General features: G+C 43.8%; 1 protein-coding gene across 1 annotated transcript in view; it reads right to left on the bottom strand.

Annotated features, from left to right (window-relative positions):
* Window positions 1–17,973, bottom strand: part of MIPEP (mitochondrial intermediate peptidase) — a 190,390-nt gene that overhangs the window by 137,207 nt on the left and 35,210 nt on the right. Inside the window, exons 8-10 of the mRNA XM_056132761.1 lie at window positions 17,031–17,079; window positions 14,791–14,851; window positions 9,733–9,785 (exon numbers count right to left, since the gene is read on the bottom strand). Of these exons, the coding sequence (XP_055988736.1) occupies window positions 9,733–9,785; window positions 14,791–14,851; window positions 17,031–17,079 (163 nt within the window). The remainder of the gene's footprint in view (window positions 1–9,732; window positions 9,786–14,790; window positions 14,852–17,030; window positions 17,080–17,973) is intronic.

The following is a 17,973-nucleotide window of genomic DNA, read 5'->3' on the forward strand; positions in this document are numbered from 1 at the left end:
AAGGGAACACGGGGAGACTGTGCTCGGTGCTTGCTGGTTGGGGAAGACGAGAACACAAGCGTCAGAGAGGAAGCTCAGTGGCAGGCGGCTCCAGGTGGATTCTAAGCCGCGTCAACGGAGAGTCCACAAAGGCTCAAGGGCATTCGGGGGACAGGGCGCGCAAGCCCCATCAAGCCCGGGACGCTCAGCCCTTACTCAGACTGCACACCTGCTCGCTCCTCCGTGCCCTTAAGCAGCCTCACAGGGAGAGATAATTCCTGCCTGGGTCACAGCCAAGGTGGGAAGAGGGACAGGGAGACACAGAAACGTAGGATGCTGGGAGGCATCTCCAAGCTCAGAGGCAGGGCAGGAGGCCACAGTCTCACACGGGGCACTTTAGGGGCCACAGGTCACTCCGCACCTCAAGGCTCTATGGCAGGGGCCGCCCAGCCTGCGGAAGGACATTCTCCACCATCAATGTCCCCAGTATGCTCCCTGCTTTCCAATCCTCCCCCTGCCTCCAAGGCAGGCAATTTCCCCCATACTCTCTCTCTACTTTTGGGCATTATGATTTACAATACAGATACTGAAAGGTTACGATGTTTGGTCCATTATCTACTTTCAGCACACATCTCCCATCCTGAACAATCCTCCAACCATGTCTGTCTTAGTGATCCCTTCTCTATTCCAGCTGCCTTCTTCCCCTGCTCATGAGACAGGCTTCCAACCATGGAGTAATATTCCTGGCCCTCGTGTTTTCTGACCTTGGGTGGTTACCGACATTTTGTTGGTAGGTATGGCATAATTTTGTGCCCCTAAAAGACAAAAACATTTATATCCTGGAAACTTTCTCAATAAATTAATAATAAAGAAGTAAAAATACAAAGCATTTCTATTTCACTAAATGAATGCAAAGATTTTGAGACAATGTTAGGAAAGAATAGACAATACTGAATTCTATTTCCCAATATCTTAATGTAAAGCACTGTAGTACTGTCCTCCCATTGTTCATCGATTTGCTCAAGCAGGCACCAGTAACATCTCCATTGTGAGACTTGTCACTGTTTTTGGAATACTGAATCTGCAATGGGGAGCTTGCCAGGCTCTGTCATGCGGGCAGGATACTCTCGGTAGCTTGCCGGGCTCTCCAAGGGGGACGGAGAAATCGAACCCGGGTCGGCCGCATGCAAGGCAAATTTCCTACCCACTGTGCTATTGCTCTGCCAATGTAAAATAGCACCAAAATAAATAAGGCTAAATACCAGCAGAAAATAATGTTCCCAAAATTAAAAGACAAAACCAAACTCTGGAAGGATCTTTTATTAAACAACTCTAAAATCTTTTCCTCTGGAAACAGACGAAACTAAGATAAAATTGTTTTTAAAACAATTCTCTCATTTAAAAATGCCATGGAAAGAAAATTTTCCTGATGACAATCATGTAAATACAGTATCTTTCAAAAACAAATTTCTTCTTTTTTTTTCCCTTTATTTTATTTTATTTTATTTTTTACAGTTGTAGATTTACAATTTTTGTGCTTTGGTTTCAATTATACAATGATCAGATACCCATCCCTCCACCAGTGCCCATTTTCCACCACCATGGATAATATCCCCCCCACCCACATCCCCCCATCCCCCCTGCCTCTGTGGCAGGGCAATCCCCTGTGTTCTCTCTCTCCTTTTGGGTGTTGTGGTCTGCAAAAGAGGCATTGAGTGGCAAACATGTCAGTCCATAGTCTACTTTCGACATGCATCTCCCCTCCTGGGAGGATCCTCCAAACATCCTTTATTTGGTGCTCCCTTCTCTATCTGAACTGCCCTTTCCTCTAGGATACCCGGCTGGCCTCTAAGTTATGGAGTAATACTCCTGGTGCTGATCTCAGCTATTCTTGGGTATTAATCTCATACTTTGTTACTTTATATCCCCCAGATGAATGCAATCTTTCTATGTCTATCCCTCTCTTTCTGAACAAATTTCTTCTTAAAGAAAATAACTAGCCGTCCTTCACGCCCTACCGAAGTCACCAGTTGCCCCCCACGAGCGGCTCTCCGGCACGGCCATGGCCCCAGAAGCACAAGGACTTAACGCAGAAAACCAGCCATTTGGAGCAGAAAAGCGATTGGACTATGTGTTAAACCGCGCCATCGTGCCTGCCCGGAGGGGAAAGGGTGTTGCTCCATTCGCCCTCTCCTCTCTGGAAAGAAAGATGGCGGCTGCCAGGGAGCCTCGTGGACAGCAGGTTTGAGCCGGGGGTCGGGGGCGGCAGGGGCCTCATGGGAAGGGGGGCGTTCCGGCCCGTCCTTCACGCCCGACCAAGATCACCAGTTGCCCCCCACGAGTGGCTCTCCGGCACGGCCACGGCCCCAGAGCACAGAAACCAATCTCTTAATTATCTGACTCTCAGTAGAAATACTTCCAGGGTTAATAAGTAAAATAGCAGAAATCCAAAACTGCGTGGCCGCTATCACTTCCGCGCGACATCATTTAATTCTTAAAACCCAGCTGTAGAAAGCAAATCATTTCACAACGCTTTTTCAGCATGTCTGATGGGGGTGGGGGGGGGTGGTAAACTCTAAATAATAATGGTGCATCTTTTATCGAAATAATGAATCTAGTCAAAGTAGATAGAGTGTTAACTAGAACTCATCTGCTTCACAGGAATTGGGAGGGGTGGGAGGTGGGGTTCTATTGGGGTTCGCGGTAAAAAATAAGTATTGGTAAAAGGAAATGTGTTTGATATTTACATGACTGAGACCTAAACCTGAAAGCTCTGTAACTTTTCCCATAGTGATTCAATAAATAAATAATTAAAAAAAATAAAGAAAATAACTACATATGTATTCTTCATAATTTCAAGAATTACTTTTATTCCGCCCCTCTCGGAGTGCCCGGCAGGCTACCGAGAGTATCTCACCCGCACGGCAGAGCCTGGCAAGCTCCCCATGACACATTCGATATGCCAAACACAGTAACAATTGTCACAATGGAGACGTTACTGGGCCCGCTCGAGCAAATCGATGAACAATGGGAGGACCGTGACCGTGACTGTGACTTTTACTCATCTAGGAAGAGTCTAATACTAAAATTCCAAAAAAAAGGAAAATTAGCAGGTCTTTATGATTTGTCATCGGTCACTTTCACCACATTTTCTAGGATCAATCTTTGGCAGTTTTAAAACATATTACAAGAAACTTAAATCTGAAGCATATAACATAAAAGGAAAAAAAAAATCCCCTGTGGTTCACTTGAAGTAAAGCCCAAATATAGGAAAGCCCATTCTATCTTCCATTTAGTGTCAAACCACACATTTACATCTTTACTTGAAAGTAAAGATGGACTTAGAAATCTTTGCTTTGTTCTATGCTTTCAACCTCAAAGTCAGACTATTATATTTTCCCTTTTTTTTTTTTCATCCATTACCTATGCTTTTCAGTCTACTCTTGTCAATCAAGATTAGGGAAACTTCAAACCCAAAATCCATCCTTTTCTTTTAATGCTACTCAAAATAGACAGGTGTGAGGCCTCCAGTTCTTACAGTTCTATCTGAAGCATTGCTGCATCCCTGCTGCTGGTTATGTTACTGAGCTAATGGTCAAATAAAGAAAGTTACATGGAAACTTTAAATTAAATCTCCTGTGGACAACAGTCCACAGGGGTTTAGACCACACACCCACAGAGCTGCAACATTTTACTCAAAGAACCAACAAACTGGGGAGGGGGGAGAGGACAGGCAGAGGGGCTAAGGCACTTGCCTTTCAAGCAGCTGACCGTAGCTCAATGCCTGTTACAGCACCGTCCCTAGAGCACCAAGCTGGGAGTAGTATCCAAGTACCATGGCTGCATACCCCTCCCTCAAAAAAAGAACCAAAGAACCAGGTGAAAACTTCTATCTCCCAGAAAGTACTAGAATTCCTTCCAGGGCTTATACTGCTTTCACCAAATCTCTCACAGATGAAAAAGGTCGTTCACAAGAACATGATATTCTCCTTGGCTAAAAACGTTTGATGACTGAATCTCTTTTAATAAGGATTTCCAAAGGCAGCTTTAGACACAGGCTCAGTCAGTGACTAACAACCAACATTTACCCACCAAAAGCCCAACTGCGTGCTCTACGTTGCTGTGCAAACAGAGGCATCAAAGAGCAGCCCGGTTCCGAAGAGCTTCCAGTGTGGCTGACAAGATGCATTTCAGATAGAGCAACTGACGCTTGAAAGTTGGCTGTGAGGGGTGCACAGTTGGCAGCAAGGGGAGGTGGCAGGAGCTGGGGTAGTGGCATATGTCACAGCAGGGCAGCAAAGGAAGGCAAAGGCATCCCCCATCACAGACAAAGCTGCCATGGGCTCCCTCTGCTGGAGCCGGGGAGAGCTGGGAGAGAAGCACAGCACAGGCAATGCCGAGGAGGGCCATGGGGAGGGGCTACTCAGAGCCCGCCACCTCCAAGGGCAGCTTCTGCTGGGCTCTGACCGCAACAGTGACCCGGAACCTTATAAAGGAACTTCACCAAAGCAAATGCTCCTACAGCCACGGGATGATGATGGGGAAACTTACACCAACAGTCCCCACAAACACACCACCACTGACCGAGCAGACACGGCAGCATCATCATTAAGCACTGGACCACAGGTCTGACAGGAATATCTGCATCATCAACGGGCATCTGGCCACTATCTGTCAGACATGATGTACAAGTGTCATCAATGGGCATCTGACCACTGACCTGAGAGTGACATGTTCACGTCATCAATGGCCAATCTGCTGCATTTTCCAGGAATGTCTCCTTTAGTGATGTCTAAAGGAAAAACTCACCTTCAAAAGCTTTTAAAGAACTTAAAAAAACATCCCTCAAAGTGAACCATTCTGCAGAAGAAAACCAACAGATGCTCAGTGCCAAGGATGGAATATGGAGGAGCGTTCTGAGCTATCTCCCTGGCAACTCATCAACTTCAAATTCCAGTTGATTCTATCTTTCCAAGTAAAAGTAAGTAAAGTAAAGGCCCTCCCGTTGATCATCGATTTGCTCGAGCGGGCCCAGTAACGTCTCCATTGGAGACTTTGTTGTTACTGTGTTTGGCATATCGAATACGTCACGGGGAGCTTGCCAGGCTCTGCCATGCGGGCGAGATACTCTCGGTAGCTTGCCGGGCTCTCCGAGAGGGGCGGAGGAATCGAACTCGGATCGGCCATGTTGGCTGCGTGCAAGGCAAACGCCCTACCGCTGTACTATCACTCCAGCCCAAATATTCAAATATTCATAAGTAATTTCCACAGAACCACCATTTCAGATTGCTACACTCAAAAACAGAGCAAGGGGCTGCTCTCCACAGGCTCGGGCGAGCCTCACCCATGAGTGAATCCCCAGAAAACCAGACTTTGTGACTGAGAACTGTGTTCAGGACCAGGAACGGAGATCCTCTGCCCATAGCCCTGTCTCCAGCAACTCAGCACTCACGCCCAATAAGCCATCTCTGGCTGGTGCCAGATAATCTCCTCATCAGCCACCAGCCAGATCACACATCCTTCTCTCCCAGAAGGGAGCATAACATGACACTCGCCATAACCATGCCACTGGACCCCACACCAGTTTCACTTGGGGCGCCCATCCCCACCCCAAGGGACCCACCCCCGGCAGCGGAAAACCTCCAGAACTCAACTGCCACCATGCTCACAGCTGCTCTCCACACACGCGGGCTGAGCCTCAACCATGAGTGAACCTATTCCTGGAACAAAAGGCCACATTCACAGCAGCACGACACTGCATACCACACACCCTACCCATATCCAAGAGTACCGCACCACATTTGATAGGGTTCAAAGTAGGAGGCAACTAATTTTAGAGGGAAATGCTTTTTTATATACATATATAAGCACACAAGGCTCAACCTTTAACAACATGTTAGTGATCTCTTATAGAAGGGCTTAATAGCCCCTCAGTGAAATACAAAAATCTCCACACTCTTTCCTCTAAGGATATTTTTTGTAGCATTTTCAGTGTTTTTTCATAACAAACAATACAAAATATATTATTTCAGTTCTGATTTGGGGCAGGGGTTGGGGTCTGGGATGGAGATATCTGAAATATGGTGGTGGGAAGGTGTAATGGTGGTGGGATTGATGTTTGAATATTAAATGCAATAAAATATTGTGAAATACTTTATTAAAAAACTGAAAAAAATACAGAGCAAGGACCCCTCTGTTTCTTACAGCACTATTCACAATCGTCAAAATCTAGAAACAACCCAGTGTCCAAGAACAAATAACTGGATCAAGAAACTATGGTATATATACACAACAGAACATTACTATTGGCCACAATAAAAAAGGAAAGCCATTAAATTTGCTGCTACATGGAGGGACCTGAAGAATATCACGCTGAGTGTAGTTAGAGGCAGAGAGACCAACACAGAATGATCTCTCGTGTGCGGGACATATGGAAACATAATAGTGAAGAAGGATGTGCGATCTGGATGGTGGCCGATGACGAGATTATCTGACTGGTATTCAGTGGTACGAAACATGCCACTTGAGGGTGGTGAGGGTCAGAACCAGGTGGGGGCAACACCTATGGTGGAAGGAAGCGTTCAACTGGGAGCAGCTAGAAGGAGGAGGTAAAAGCATTATGCATGAAACCCTATGAACAAGAACACTGTAAACCACAGGCCAAAAAAAAAATATATATATATACACATATATATATTCATATATATATATATATATACACACACACACACATATATATGTGGGTGGGAGGTAAAGGGGGTTAGAGGAAGTATTGGTGGAGGGAAGAAGACACTAGTGAAGGGATTGGTGTTGACATTGTCTGCCTAAAACCCAATCATAACAACTTTGTAATTTCAGTGACTAAACTTTAAAAATAATTTTTTTTAAAAAAACAGAGCTAGGGCCACTGACTGTACAGCAGGTAGAGCACTTGCCTTGCGTGTGGACTTGACCCAGGTGTGATCCCAGGCACTACATATGCTCCTCCAAACCCTACCAGGAGTGAACCCTGAGCACAGAGGCAGGAGTGATCCCTGGATGTGGCCCCAAAACAAAACAAAACAAGAAAGAGCTAGAGCTAAAGGACAAATATATCACTTACGCTTAAGGTTGAGGTTAATGGGTCAGTTCCAATAAACGGTGTCCTTTCCTAACAACTCTGCAGTCTGGGCAGGGGTGTCTAACAAAGACTTAGGGAGGCCTTAGCAGGCCGCACTGCAGGTGAATGTAGGCGCTGAAGACGTGAGGCTAGGGAGAGCAGCTAGTCAGTGTCCACAGAATGCATGGGACATTTCTTTTATGTTGTCCTCCCCCAGCCCCTACCAGCTAGGAGTCCGGAAGAGGGTAACGCTCAGTCAAAAATCTTCAAGGTACAGTCACACAATGGAGTACTATGTAGCTGTTAGAAAAGATGAAGTCATGAAATTTACATACAAGTGGTACTACATGGAAAGTATCATGTTAAGGGAAATGAGTCAGAAAGAGAGGGACAGACATAGAAAGATTGTATTCATCTGGGGAACATAAAGTAACAAAATGGGAGACTAACACCCAAGAATAGCCGAGATAAGTACCAGGAGGTTCCCCCCAGGGCTTGGAGGCCAGCCACACATGCTAGAGGAAAAGGCAGCTCAGATAGAGAAGGGAGCACTAAATAAAGGGTGTTGGGAGGGTCCTCCCAGGATGGGAGATGCGTGATGAGAGTAGACTATAGACCGAACATGATTGCCACTCAATGCCTCTTTTGCAAACCACAGCACCCAAAAGGAGAGAGAGAACAAAAGAGAATGCGGGGGGGGGGGGGGGGGGGGGGAGGGGTTAGGGGTGTGGGAGGGGTACTGGGGTCAGTGGTGGTGGAGAATGGGCACTGGTGGAGGGATGGGTATTTGATCATTGTATAATTGAAACCCAAGCACAAAAATTTTTAAGTCTACAACTGTACCTCATGGTGTCTCAATAATAAAAATTAAAAAAAAAAAAAAAGAAAACCAAAATGAAAAAAATAAATAAATAAAGTATTCTTATAAAAAAAATCTTCAAGGGCCAGGGGACTGGGCTCAGGGAGCTGAGCACTTGCACTGCCCACACGAGGCACAGGTTGGAGCCCCTCATGGCAGGATCCCCAGTACACCAGGAGTCCACACACACACACACACACACACACACACACACACACACACACACAGAGCCAGAAGTGAGCCCCATGAGCATTTCCAGACCTGGCCCCCAAACAAACAAAAGAATCTCTGTTCAGCAGAGTGTGCTGGCCGCCAGCACCAGCAGGCTGCCACAGAGCCGCATGAGTCCCTGCTTTTAACCTGCAAACCACTTCCTGGGACCATGCAGGCAAGACAATAAGTTTCAGGGTGTGAAACTACCTTCTTCCAACCTGCTGGATAGTTACTAATAAAATTCTTCCTCTACTTGTGAAAACCAAACAAGAGGTGGGGGGTGGACAGAAAGCAATTCCACAATCCCAGTAGCAAAAAGCTGAAACAATAGAGATATGAAGGTATAATAAATAGGCAGCAACATGCTTAAAGAAGAAAAAGACACAGAGCTTTTCCAGATAATTTTTTTTCATTACCTAAATTAATCTTAACTCTCAAAAATGAAAAATAAGAAAATGTTAAGGCTTTGCTCCAGGATAGGAATCTGAGTATTTTCAATGCCTACTATAAAATTGCAAAAAGCATAAACAGTGCTAAATGCATTCACTGTGAACAGGCTTCCAAATTTGGGGGAATTTACATGCAAATATATAAAAATTACAGAAAGGGTATACTTATGGGGAGAAAATCAGTTCTACGACCTTGCCACAATGCAATAAACACAGAATACAGAAGCCAGAGAAGTACTTCAATCAACTTAAGTTTCCTAAGTCTTTCTTTCATTTATACCCCTTCAGATGTGCCAATAATGTACTGCCAATATGTTCGAATAAAAAATGAGAAAACATAAGAAAATCACATAGCACTATGCCAAGTACTGCCTTGCTGGTTTCACAAATATTTGCTGAGCCCCAGAAATGGGACACAGTAAGTATTTCAACGTGATCTCAGCTTGCAGGGTAGACAGAGAAGTAGGAAAATATGCAGGCAGGCACTAGACTTCAGCCCAGGAGAGGGGGCCAAGGTGTTTTCAGTTATTGTGTCTGTTTTGTTTTTGATGGTTGCTCCTTTTCTTCAAGTCTGTGCCAGATAATTCTTTAAGAGGAAATTTTTATTTTTATTTTAGTCACCCTGGATTATAAAGTCACTCATGATTGGATTCCGGGCACACAATATTCCAACACCCATCCCTTCACCAGTGTCCACACCCCTCCACGAATGTCCTCAATTTCCCTCCGACCCCCAGCCTGCCTCTGAATTGGCACTTTTTAAAATAAATTTTAGGCATTGTGGTTCACAGCACTGTTACTGATAGGGTTTCATGCATAACACTTCACCACCTCTCAGGAGCCCATCCGCCTCCCAAGTGACCACAGTCTTAATGAAAACGTCCACAGTTGTGGGAGGGCAGCGCCCTGGGGGTGGGGGAAGCCTGCTGCCCTAACAGAAAGCAGAGTGCAGAGTCTGTACTGTGAAAACTCAGGAGTTCACTGACCCAGCCAGGACAGGTCCTGCCTTGGAGAGGACACCCATCGGCTTATGTGTGGGCTCTGGCACAAGGAGAATTTGCAGAATCCCAGTGCATAAATCCTCCATGCTTATTTCCCTCTTCCTTCCCAGGAGCATTTCTCTACCAACTTACCTCTCTGCACGGATCACGCCGCTGTAGTAAGGGGGGTCCCAGGGCATTAGTTCCTACAAGGGAGTAAGTTATAGTTACCAAAGCAACAAGCTATATAATTTCACCCATTACTTAGCCAGCTTGTAGAATGTTAAGCCTGATACTTTATCAGAAAAGTTTTGTAGAAACTCATGATTTGGCAGGACGTATCTGTCTCTTCATTTTCAATGGTACTTTCCTGCAATCAGTGAGTGGAGAAGTATAAAGGCATAATCCCAGAATGTAAGGGAAAGGTAAACAGACATCATTCTAAACTGTAACATAATCTGGATTAGTATAGCCTGGTTGAAAGTTTTTCCCAAGTATAACCCTGTATTATCCATAAGACAGATAGGGTAAGATTAGGGTACTCAAAGGTAAGATTAGGGTTCTTTCGAAATCTAAGCAAGTAGCTTAAGGTGGATGCCAAGAGTGAAAGCAACAATTTAAAATATAATGAAGGCAGCATTAACTCTAATCTTAGCAAAGAAAATATGTCATGAAGAACTCCGGTAATAGTTCTTGACATCTGGTCCAGAACCCTGCAAAAGCAGCAAGGGCTCAGGGCCCAAGCAGACTGGGTGAGGGGAGCAGCTGGGAAGCCTGGCTGCAGGCTTCAGAAAGACACTCCCCTCACATGTAGGATGCAGAAAAGCCCTTTCTGCTCACCATGCAGTGCCACTTCCTTCCCCTGCTGGGTCTCTGCCGGCCACTGTCCTCCCGTCCTACATTTCCCCCTCACCACATTCCTTTCCTTCCCCATCAGTCAAGCAACTGGCACCTCCAGCCTGAATAAATGTGCCCCCAACAAGAATGCTCACAGTCCACCCCCAGCGCTGCCTCCACAGCCTACGCTCACCCCTCCTCTCCCTGTTTACATCTCATCTCATTCGAGAAATCCTGACTTGCTCATCCCTACGAGAGCAACCTCCAAACTCTTTCCTCTGCATTATGCCCCCTATAATCCCAATCACCATGCAACACAGCAAATTCTTCCTGCGTTGGTCATTTGTTCTCCTTCCCTAGAATATAAACTCCATGAGACAGGGCTTTGCCTTTTCTCTACTCTATCCTGCTGCTTGCATGACACCTGATTCACCAGAGTTGCCGACTGAGCCAACACACCTCTCAAATATTACTGCCCACTGCACTTCAATGCCGAGGGAGTGCTGGGCACTGAGCAAGAGGAGCAAAAACCTAACTATTCATTTACTCAATAGTTATTAATGTATATTAATCTATTTTATTCACTGTACCTCTGGTACTATTGAATATATACTACATACATTAATTTAATGTATATTAATAAAGTATTAAGCAGAGTGTTGGGCACTGCATAAGAGGTCCACAATGTCACTATCTTAGAACCATTATCCTTTCCAGCCTCAACTCCAAAAACAAGGGGTTTTCCTCATCTTCCATGAACATCCTCTGTCCTGGCACGCAGTCCAACACAAAAAACTCTAAGTTCAGGGCTTGGGGAGAATGCACAGACTTCTGTGAGGGAGGCCCGAGCCCCATGTCTGCCCCCATACAGTCTCCCGAGTGCCACCAGAAGCAACACCCCGGGCTGCCTCTCTCCCAAACATCTACTGTAAGTTTATTTCCTTTTCCCGTAACGGGCAGAGACAGCACCCCTATGAACCCTAGGAGTTCAGTTCCTGAGACACACATCTTCTGCAACAGAGGATCAGTCACTGTCTGTTAGACATGAGGCAAAGTGCAGACACAAGAGACAGAAAGATATCCTTGATCCCTAAGCTAAAGCTCCAAGAAGGATGGAGGCCACAGAAGGACAAAGGCCTCGGTAACCAGGATATGGTAGCAGTGCTGCACCAGGCAGAGCAGAGCTCTGTGAAGTGTTCGAAACACAGGGGAAGGCCAGGATACCACTGCCAGGGATGAGCCTGAACTGAGCTGTGGAATGGGAAAACGCAATCCAGGACGAAGGGAAAGGCATTCTGTGAACAGGACCTATGAGTGAACAGAAGTCATCACAGTGCTTGTGCAAAACTATCGGAACCAAAGGGTAAAAGGAGTGTGAAGAGAGAACACTGGGCTCAGGCTGCACCATGGTGTCCCTGAGCAACAGCAAGCTCAGCCATAAAGACGCCCCGGGACCTCCAGGAACCCCAGGCTAATTCCTGGCACCACAGAGCCCAGTGCACTGCATGTTGAGGGGAAACTAAGGCAAAAATGGAAAATGAATGTATGTGTCTTACACTAACGTGGCTACCAGGGAAGTTTAGAAAATTTTGAAAAAAAACGAAAGGCAGAAGAAAAACTATGAAAGGAAGCTGGGAAAGAGGAACAGAAATGAACAGAAAGCCAAGTCTCTGAATTACTAGGAACACTGGAATCTCTTAAACAGGAGCTACAAGGTCAGGTCTGTTTTCCAGAAAAAAATCTTAATGGTGGCACACTGACTGGTTTGTTGGTTTATTCATTCATATATTATTTTTATGCAAGAAAAAGCTGAGTCCCTACATTATGCTACCAGTGCGAGAGATGGCACATTGCGAAGCCATCCCCAGCCCAGGAAGGCCAACAGGGGGGTGAATTGACAAGGCTGGAATGCTTGTTTGCCAATTGTGACTATAAACTGGAGGAGAGCAACAATGACCAAAGTCTAGGTTGTGACCATGTGCATGGAAAGGTGAGAATAGACTCACTTCTCAGTACAAAATCAACCCCTGCACTCAAACACAGAGAGTAGATGATCTCAAGATTCAGAAAGTCTCAGAATAAAAAAAGACAGCCTACAGAATGGGAAAAGATATTCACCCAATACCCTTCTGATGAGGCGTTAATATCAAGGACATACAAGGCACTGGTTGAACTCTACAAGAAGAAAACATCTAATCCCATCAGAAAATGGGGCGATGGAAATGAACAGAAACTTTCTCAAAGAAGAAATCCAAATGGCCAAAAGGCACGTGAAAAAATGCTTGTCATCACTAATCATCAGGGAGATGCAGATCAAAACAACAATGAGATATCATCTTACACCACAAAGATTGACCCACATCCAAAAGAACAAAAGGAACCAGTATTGGCACGAATGTGGGGAGAAAGGGACTCTCCTTCACTGCCGGTGGGAATGCCAACTGGTCCAGCCCTTTTGGAAAACAGTATGGATGCTTCTCGAAAAACCAGAAATTGAGCTCACATTTGACCCAGCAAAACCACTACAGGGAAAATATCTGGAGATACAAAAATGTACAGTTGAAATGACACCTGCACTTGTATGTTTATTGCAGCACTATTTACAATAGCCAAATCTGGAAAAAACCCAAGTGCCTGAGAACAGATGACTGGTTAAAGAAACACTGGTACATATACACAATGGAATAATATGGAGATGTTAGAAAAGATGAAATCATGAAATTTGCACATAAGTGGATGAACATGGAGAGCATCATGCTAAGTGAAAAGAGACAGAGAGAGAAGGACAGACACAGAAGGACTGCACTCATTCGTGGAGTATAAAGTAACAGAATGGGAAACTGACACCCAAGGATAATAGAGATAAGGGCCAGGAGCATTGCTCCAGGGCTTGGAGGCCAACCTCACATGCTGGGGGAGAAGGCAGCTGAGACAGAGAAGGGACCACTAAGTGAATGTAGTTTGGAGGGCCTGCTCGGGATGGGAGATGTGTGCTGAAAGTAGACTATAGACCAAACACGACCACCACTTACTACCTGTACTGCAAACCGTAACACCCAAAAGGGGAGAGAAAGAGAGAGTAAAAGGGGATGTACCTGCCACAGAGGTGAGGGGAGGGGGGGGTGGGAGGGATACTGGGAACATTGGTGGTAGAAAATGTACACTGGTGTAGGGATGGGTATTCAATCATTTTATGACAAACATAATCATGAAAGTTTGTAAGGTCTGTAACTGTACATCATGGTGATTCACTAAAAAAATTAAAAGGGGCTGGAACGTAGTACAGTGGGTAGAGCATTTGCCTTGCACACCACTAACCCAGATTCCATTCCCAGCATCCCAGACGGTCCCCTGAGCATCACCAGGGGTAATTCCTGAGTGCAGAACCAGGAGTAACCCCTGAGCATTGCTGAGTGTGATCCAAAAAGCAAAACTAAATACATAAATAAATAATTTTTTAAAAAAGAAGATTCAGAAGGTCTCATGTCAGGCTGCAGAATTTGTATTTCTAACAAGTTCTCTGATGATGCTACTTTTGTTTCAGGGAACACTATTTGAGAACCACTGGTCAAAGATAAGTAGATTCCAGGATAAACAGTATAGCAGGTAAGGTGCTTGCTTTGCATATACTCAAACTGAGTTTAATCGCTGTTCCCCGAGGCACTACCACATGTGATTCCTGAGCACAGAGCCAGGAGTTAGCCCTGAGCATCCAGGTGTGACTCCCTGTCCCTTCCAAAGAAACAAAACAAAAAAGAAACAAGCAAGAAAGAAAGGACAAAGGAAAAAGTACAGATTCTCAGGCTAGTGGGGTGAAGTCACTTCATGCCAATGGGTATTTCACATTTATTTGCAAATAACATGTTGATAAACTACACAAAACTGTCAAGAAAAATTTTTAAGTTTTACGCCATATGAGCTTTTAATGCATCAGCTTCTGGCACTACATTTTACTCTTTGCTTCTATACCCTATAACCAAAGAAAATGCTTACATATTTTCTAGCTACCCAAGCATGTCTACAAACTGAGCCAAGTATGAAGAAGACTAACCCTAGTTACTTGTACATAAGTACAATTAACAAACTGAAAGTCACCCTGGAATTCAAAAGAACTCATCTATTTATTATATTTATTAGTATGTGTTTCGCTAGTCTTTCCTACAATTTTGTGACTTCAGAAGTCACCAACAGGTGAACAATTCCCTAAATAGTGAGCAACTAGTGGACCAAATATCTCAAAGCCTGTATTCACCAAACTCAGGTAACAGCAATGAGACTGTATATACCTTGAGCACATATCATAAGAGTTCCAGAGTGAAAAGCTAACAGTTGACAGTTTATGTCTAACAAAAATATTCCAACATAGTCACTTACAGAATTCTGAGGATTTAGTTTTATTTTCATCTGTCGCATCATCTCAAAATCTTTCAGAGTTCTGCAAAACAGATTTGTCAATTGTTAGAAAAATAATTAATTATGTTATAAAAGAGTGCATTTGCTTGTATTACCTTCTAATATACATGACAGATGTAATGTAAGTAAATCTTTTATGTACGAAATTGCAGTATTTCACCAGTTTCTTCCTTAAAATGGATCTTGACACATACATGTCTCTCTTTTCTCCTATCTCTCTCTCTGTCTCTCTCTCTCTCTCTCTCACTCTCTCGCTCTCTCGCGCTCTCGCTCCCTCGCTCTCTCGCTCTCTCGCTCTCTCCCCCCCCCTTCCCTGAGGTTGCTGGATTTGGCCATTTCCACACCCAGGACAGCCAATGCCATAGGCAGACAAAGTAGGAAACAAGGACACCAGGCTGGTTGGTGATCAGTTGCCGTTTATTCCATTCTTCCCCAGCGCCTGTTCCAGCCTCACTAAGCCCCCCACTTTAGTCTCACACTGCCCCTCATTCCCGTCTCCTCCTGTCTCTCCTGCTCATCTCTCCACGCTCCATCTCGCTGCCTTGTCTCTCATCTCTCCATGCGCCTGCCCCTACATTCTTCCCCTACATTCTTCTCCCTCCGTCCCCCTTGCTAGTCTCTCCGCACTCCATCATGCTGCCCTGGTCTTTTTCTGCTCTCTCTCCAACTCCCCACACACCCTGTAGCACAATCAACATATCAAAAGCCCTTCCTGATCAGGCTCAGGGCAGAATTACCACCTAAGTGTATTTCTCCTTTCCTTAGTCCAGTAACAATTAACATCTTAATTCTACTTCTTAATATTAGTTATTTTGTATGGATACAGTAACAGCTTGTAGGGTGGCTCTCCTGGGGACATTTCGCTATAGATCTCAGACTATAGTGCTCAGGCCAGATTAATCTTTCCTAACCCTAGCACCGTTCTAATCTAGATGTTACTTTTTGGATCATGACAGAATTTGTCCATGACCATGCTCTTAACTTATAGTTAAGTATTAGGGTGCTTTGGCCAGGGTAACTCACTGCTTGCCCTGGGTCCATCCAGTTCCTAGTTGGGACCCTGCTTTGGGGATGCTGGGAGTAAGGGCAACAGAGGCTAACACTGAGATAACAGATGTCCAGGAGTGAATATCATTCGGAGTTAATTAACTTCCCGAGTTACAAAAGCATAGCATTAACTGTCTTCCTGTATCTACACAAAAAGGACTTTGCTATGAATTAACTATGCAAAGGACTTAACAAGAGAAAAACAATATTTACAAGTTAACAGAGCACTAAGAAAGAAGTTACAAGTAAACACAGAGGGATGGGAGCACTGTGATGGGAGTAACCCATTAAACCTAAGCTCCCTATGGCAAGGCAGAAAGGACGAACCAATGTTATCCTACAGTGGGAAAGTGCAATGGTGGTAGAACTGGTGTTGGAATATTGAATGTAATAAATTATTGTGAATAACCTTATAAAAGTACAAGTAAATAAAATGGAGTTAAAAACCCAAAGCAAAAATAAAAGTGAAAACAAATGTAAAAAAAAAAAAAGCCAACATCAACTATCTTACAGGAACTGTTTCACTGCCTGTAATTTGTCTAAAAAAAGATGAAATCATTATAAAACTCATAGTACAACTTAACATATATACATGTTTATAAATATTTTTAAATGGTTGAAAATACTTTTTAATTTCACATCAGTGATGGGTTTCTTAAGAAAATTAATTGATAAATTCCAACAGAAAATTACTTGATTAATCTCTAGCAGAATAGTTCACAGATTCGATCCAACAGTCAAAACTGTAATTCCCTCGCTCCCTCCCTCCCGCCCTCTTTTTTTTTTCTTTTTTCTTTTATGTTGCTGGGTTAGACCCTTGGAGCATCAGATACAAAGGTAAGCACACTACCTCTGAGTCACTTCCCTGGCCCCAATACTAAACTCTTGACATCTAATTTTTAATGAATCAAGTCTTACAAACACTTTTTTAAGGCCAGGGTGTGGGTACTGGGGTGATAGTACAGTGGGTAGGGCGTTTGCCTTGCACATGGCCAACACTAGATCAATTCCAAGCAGAACACACAGTCCCAATGCCACCAGGTGTGATTCCTGAGCACAGAGCCAGGAGTAAGTCTTCAGTACTGCCAGGTGTGGTCCAAAAGAACAAAAACAAACAAAAAGATATATCCTTTAAATAACAGAATGAAACTAACCTTTCAGAGAGTTTGTCAGATAGTTTCTCAAGGAACTGCATGACAGTCTCTAAAAGTAAAATCCAAAAGAAAATACCTTTAATTACAAAAATAAAAATTAACTTACCTGCTAAAACATAGGATGATAATACTCTATACATCGGATGCCCTTAAAGCAATGACTTTCAAAAGTAAATAGAACTGCTAACATTTACAAGGCACATGGTATTTCTAGATGATGATATTCTCTTTTATCAGAGAAACAATCTAATCCAGTAAAAATCCATATCTTTAGATCATACCTGACAATGAAAAAAGTTAATGGGAGGCTAAGAAAAAAAACCCAAACTTTAAATGTGTATCTACTTATTCATATGTCTAAGAGAAAAGAGGTAAATGGCAGCGGGAGTTTCTTATAGGAGTCATAATTGTAAATTTATTAATTGTAACAACTGATAACAATTTTTATTTTAACAATTAAAAAACTGTTCATAAAAATATCAATATAATGTAGAAGAATGAGTCACTACAAATAGATTTTTAAGATCTATTCTATTTCTGGGTAACTTTTTTAAACTAAGTTTTATAAACAGGGACTGGAGCAATAGCACAGCAGGTAGGGTGTTTGCCTTACATGCAGCTGACCCAGGTTCGATTCCCAACAACCCATATCCTATCGCCTGAGCACTGCCAGGAGTAATTCCTGAGTGCAGAGCCAGGAGTAACCCCTGTGATCACCAGGTGTTGACCCAAATAAACAAAAAAAAGTTTTATAAACATCTGTAGAATAATCGTTCAGTATCAATACTAAGATTAAATCAATACTAAGATTTAAAACTAAGATTAAATAAGCAAAATCAGGCCATTAAAAATATAAGCACTGAGGACCAGAGAAAAGTACAGAGGTTTAGGTACATGCCCTGTACTCTGACGACCCTGGCTCGACCCCCAGCACCACTTAGTC

This window comes from Sorex fumeus, unplaced genomic scaffold (assembly GCF_029834395.1).
Source record: "Sorex fumeus unplaced genomic scaffold, SorFum_2.1 ptg000095l, whole genome shotgun sequence".
NCBI lineage: Eukaryota > Metazoa > Chordata > Mammalia > Eulipotyphla > Soricidae > Sorex > Sorex fumeus.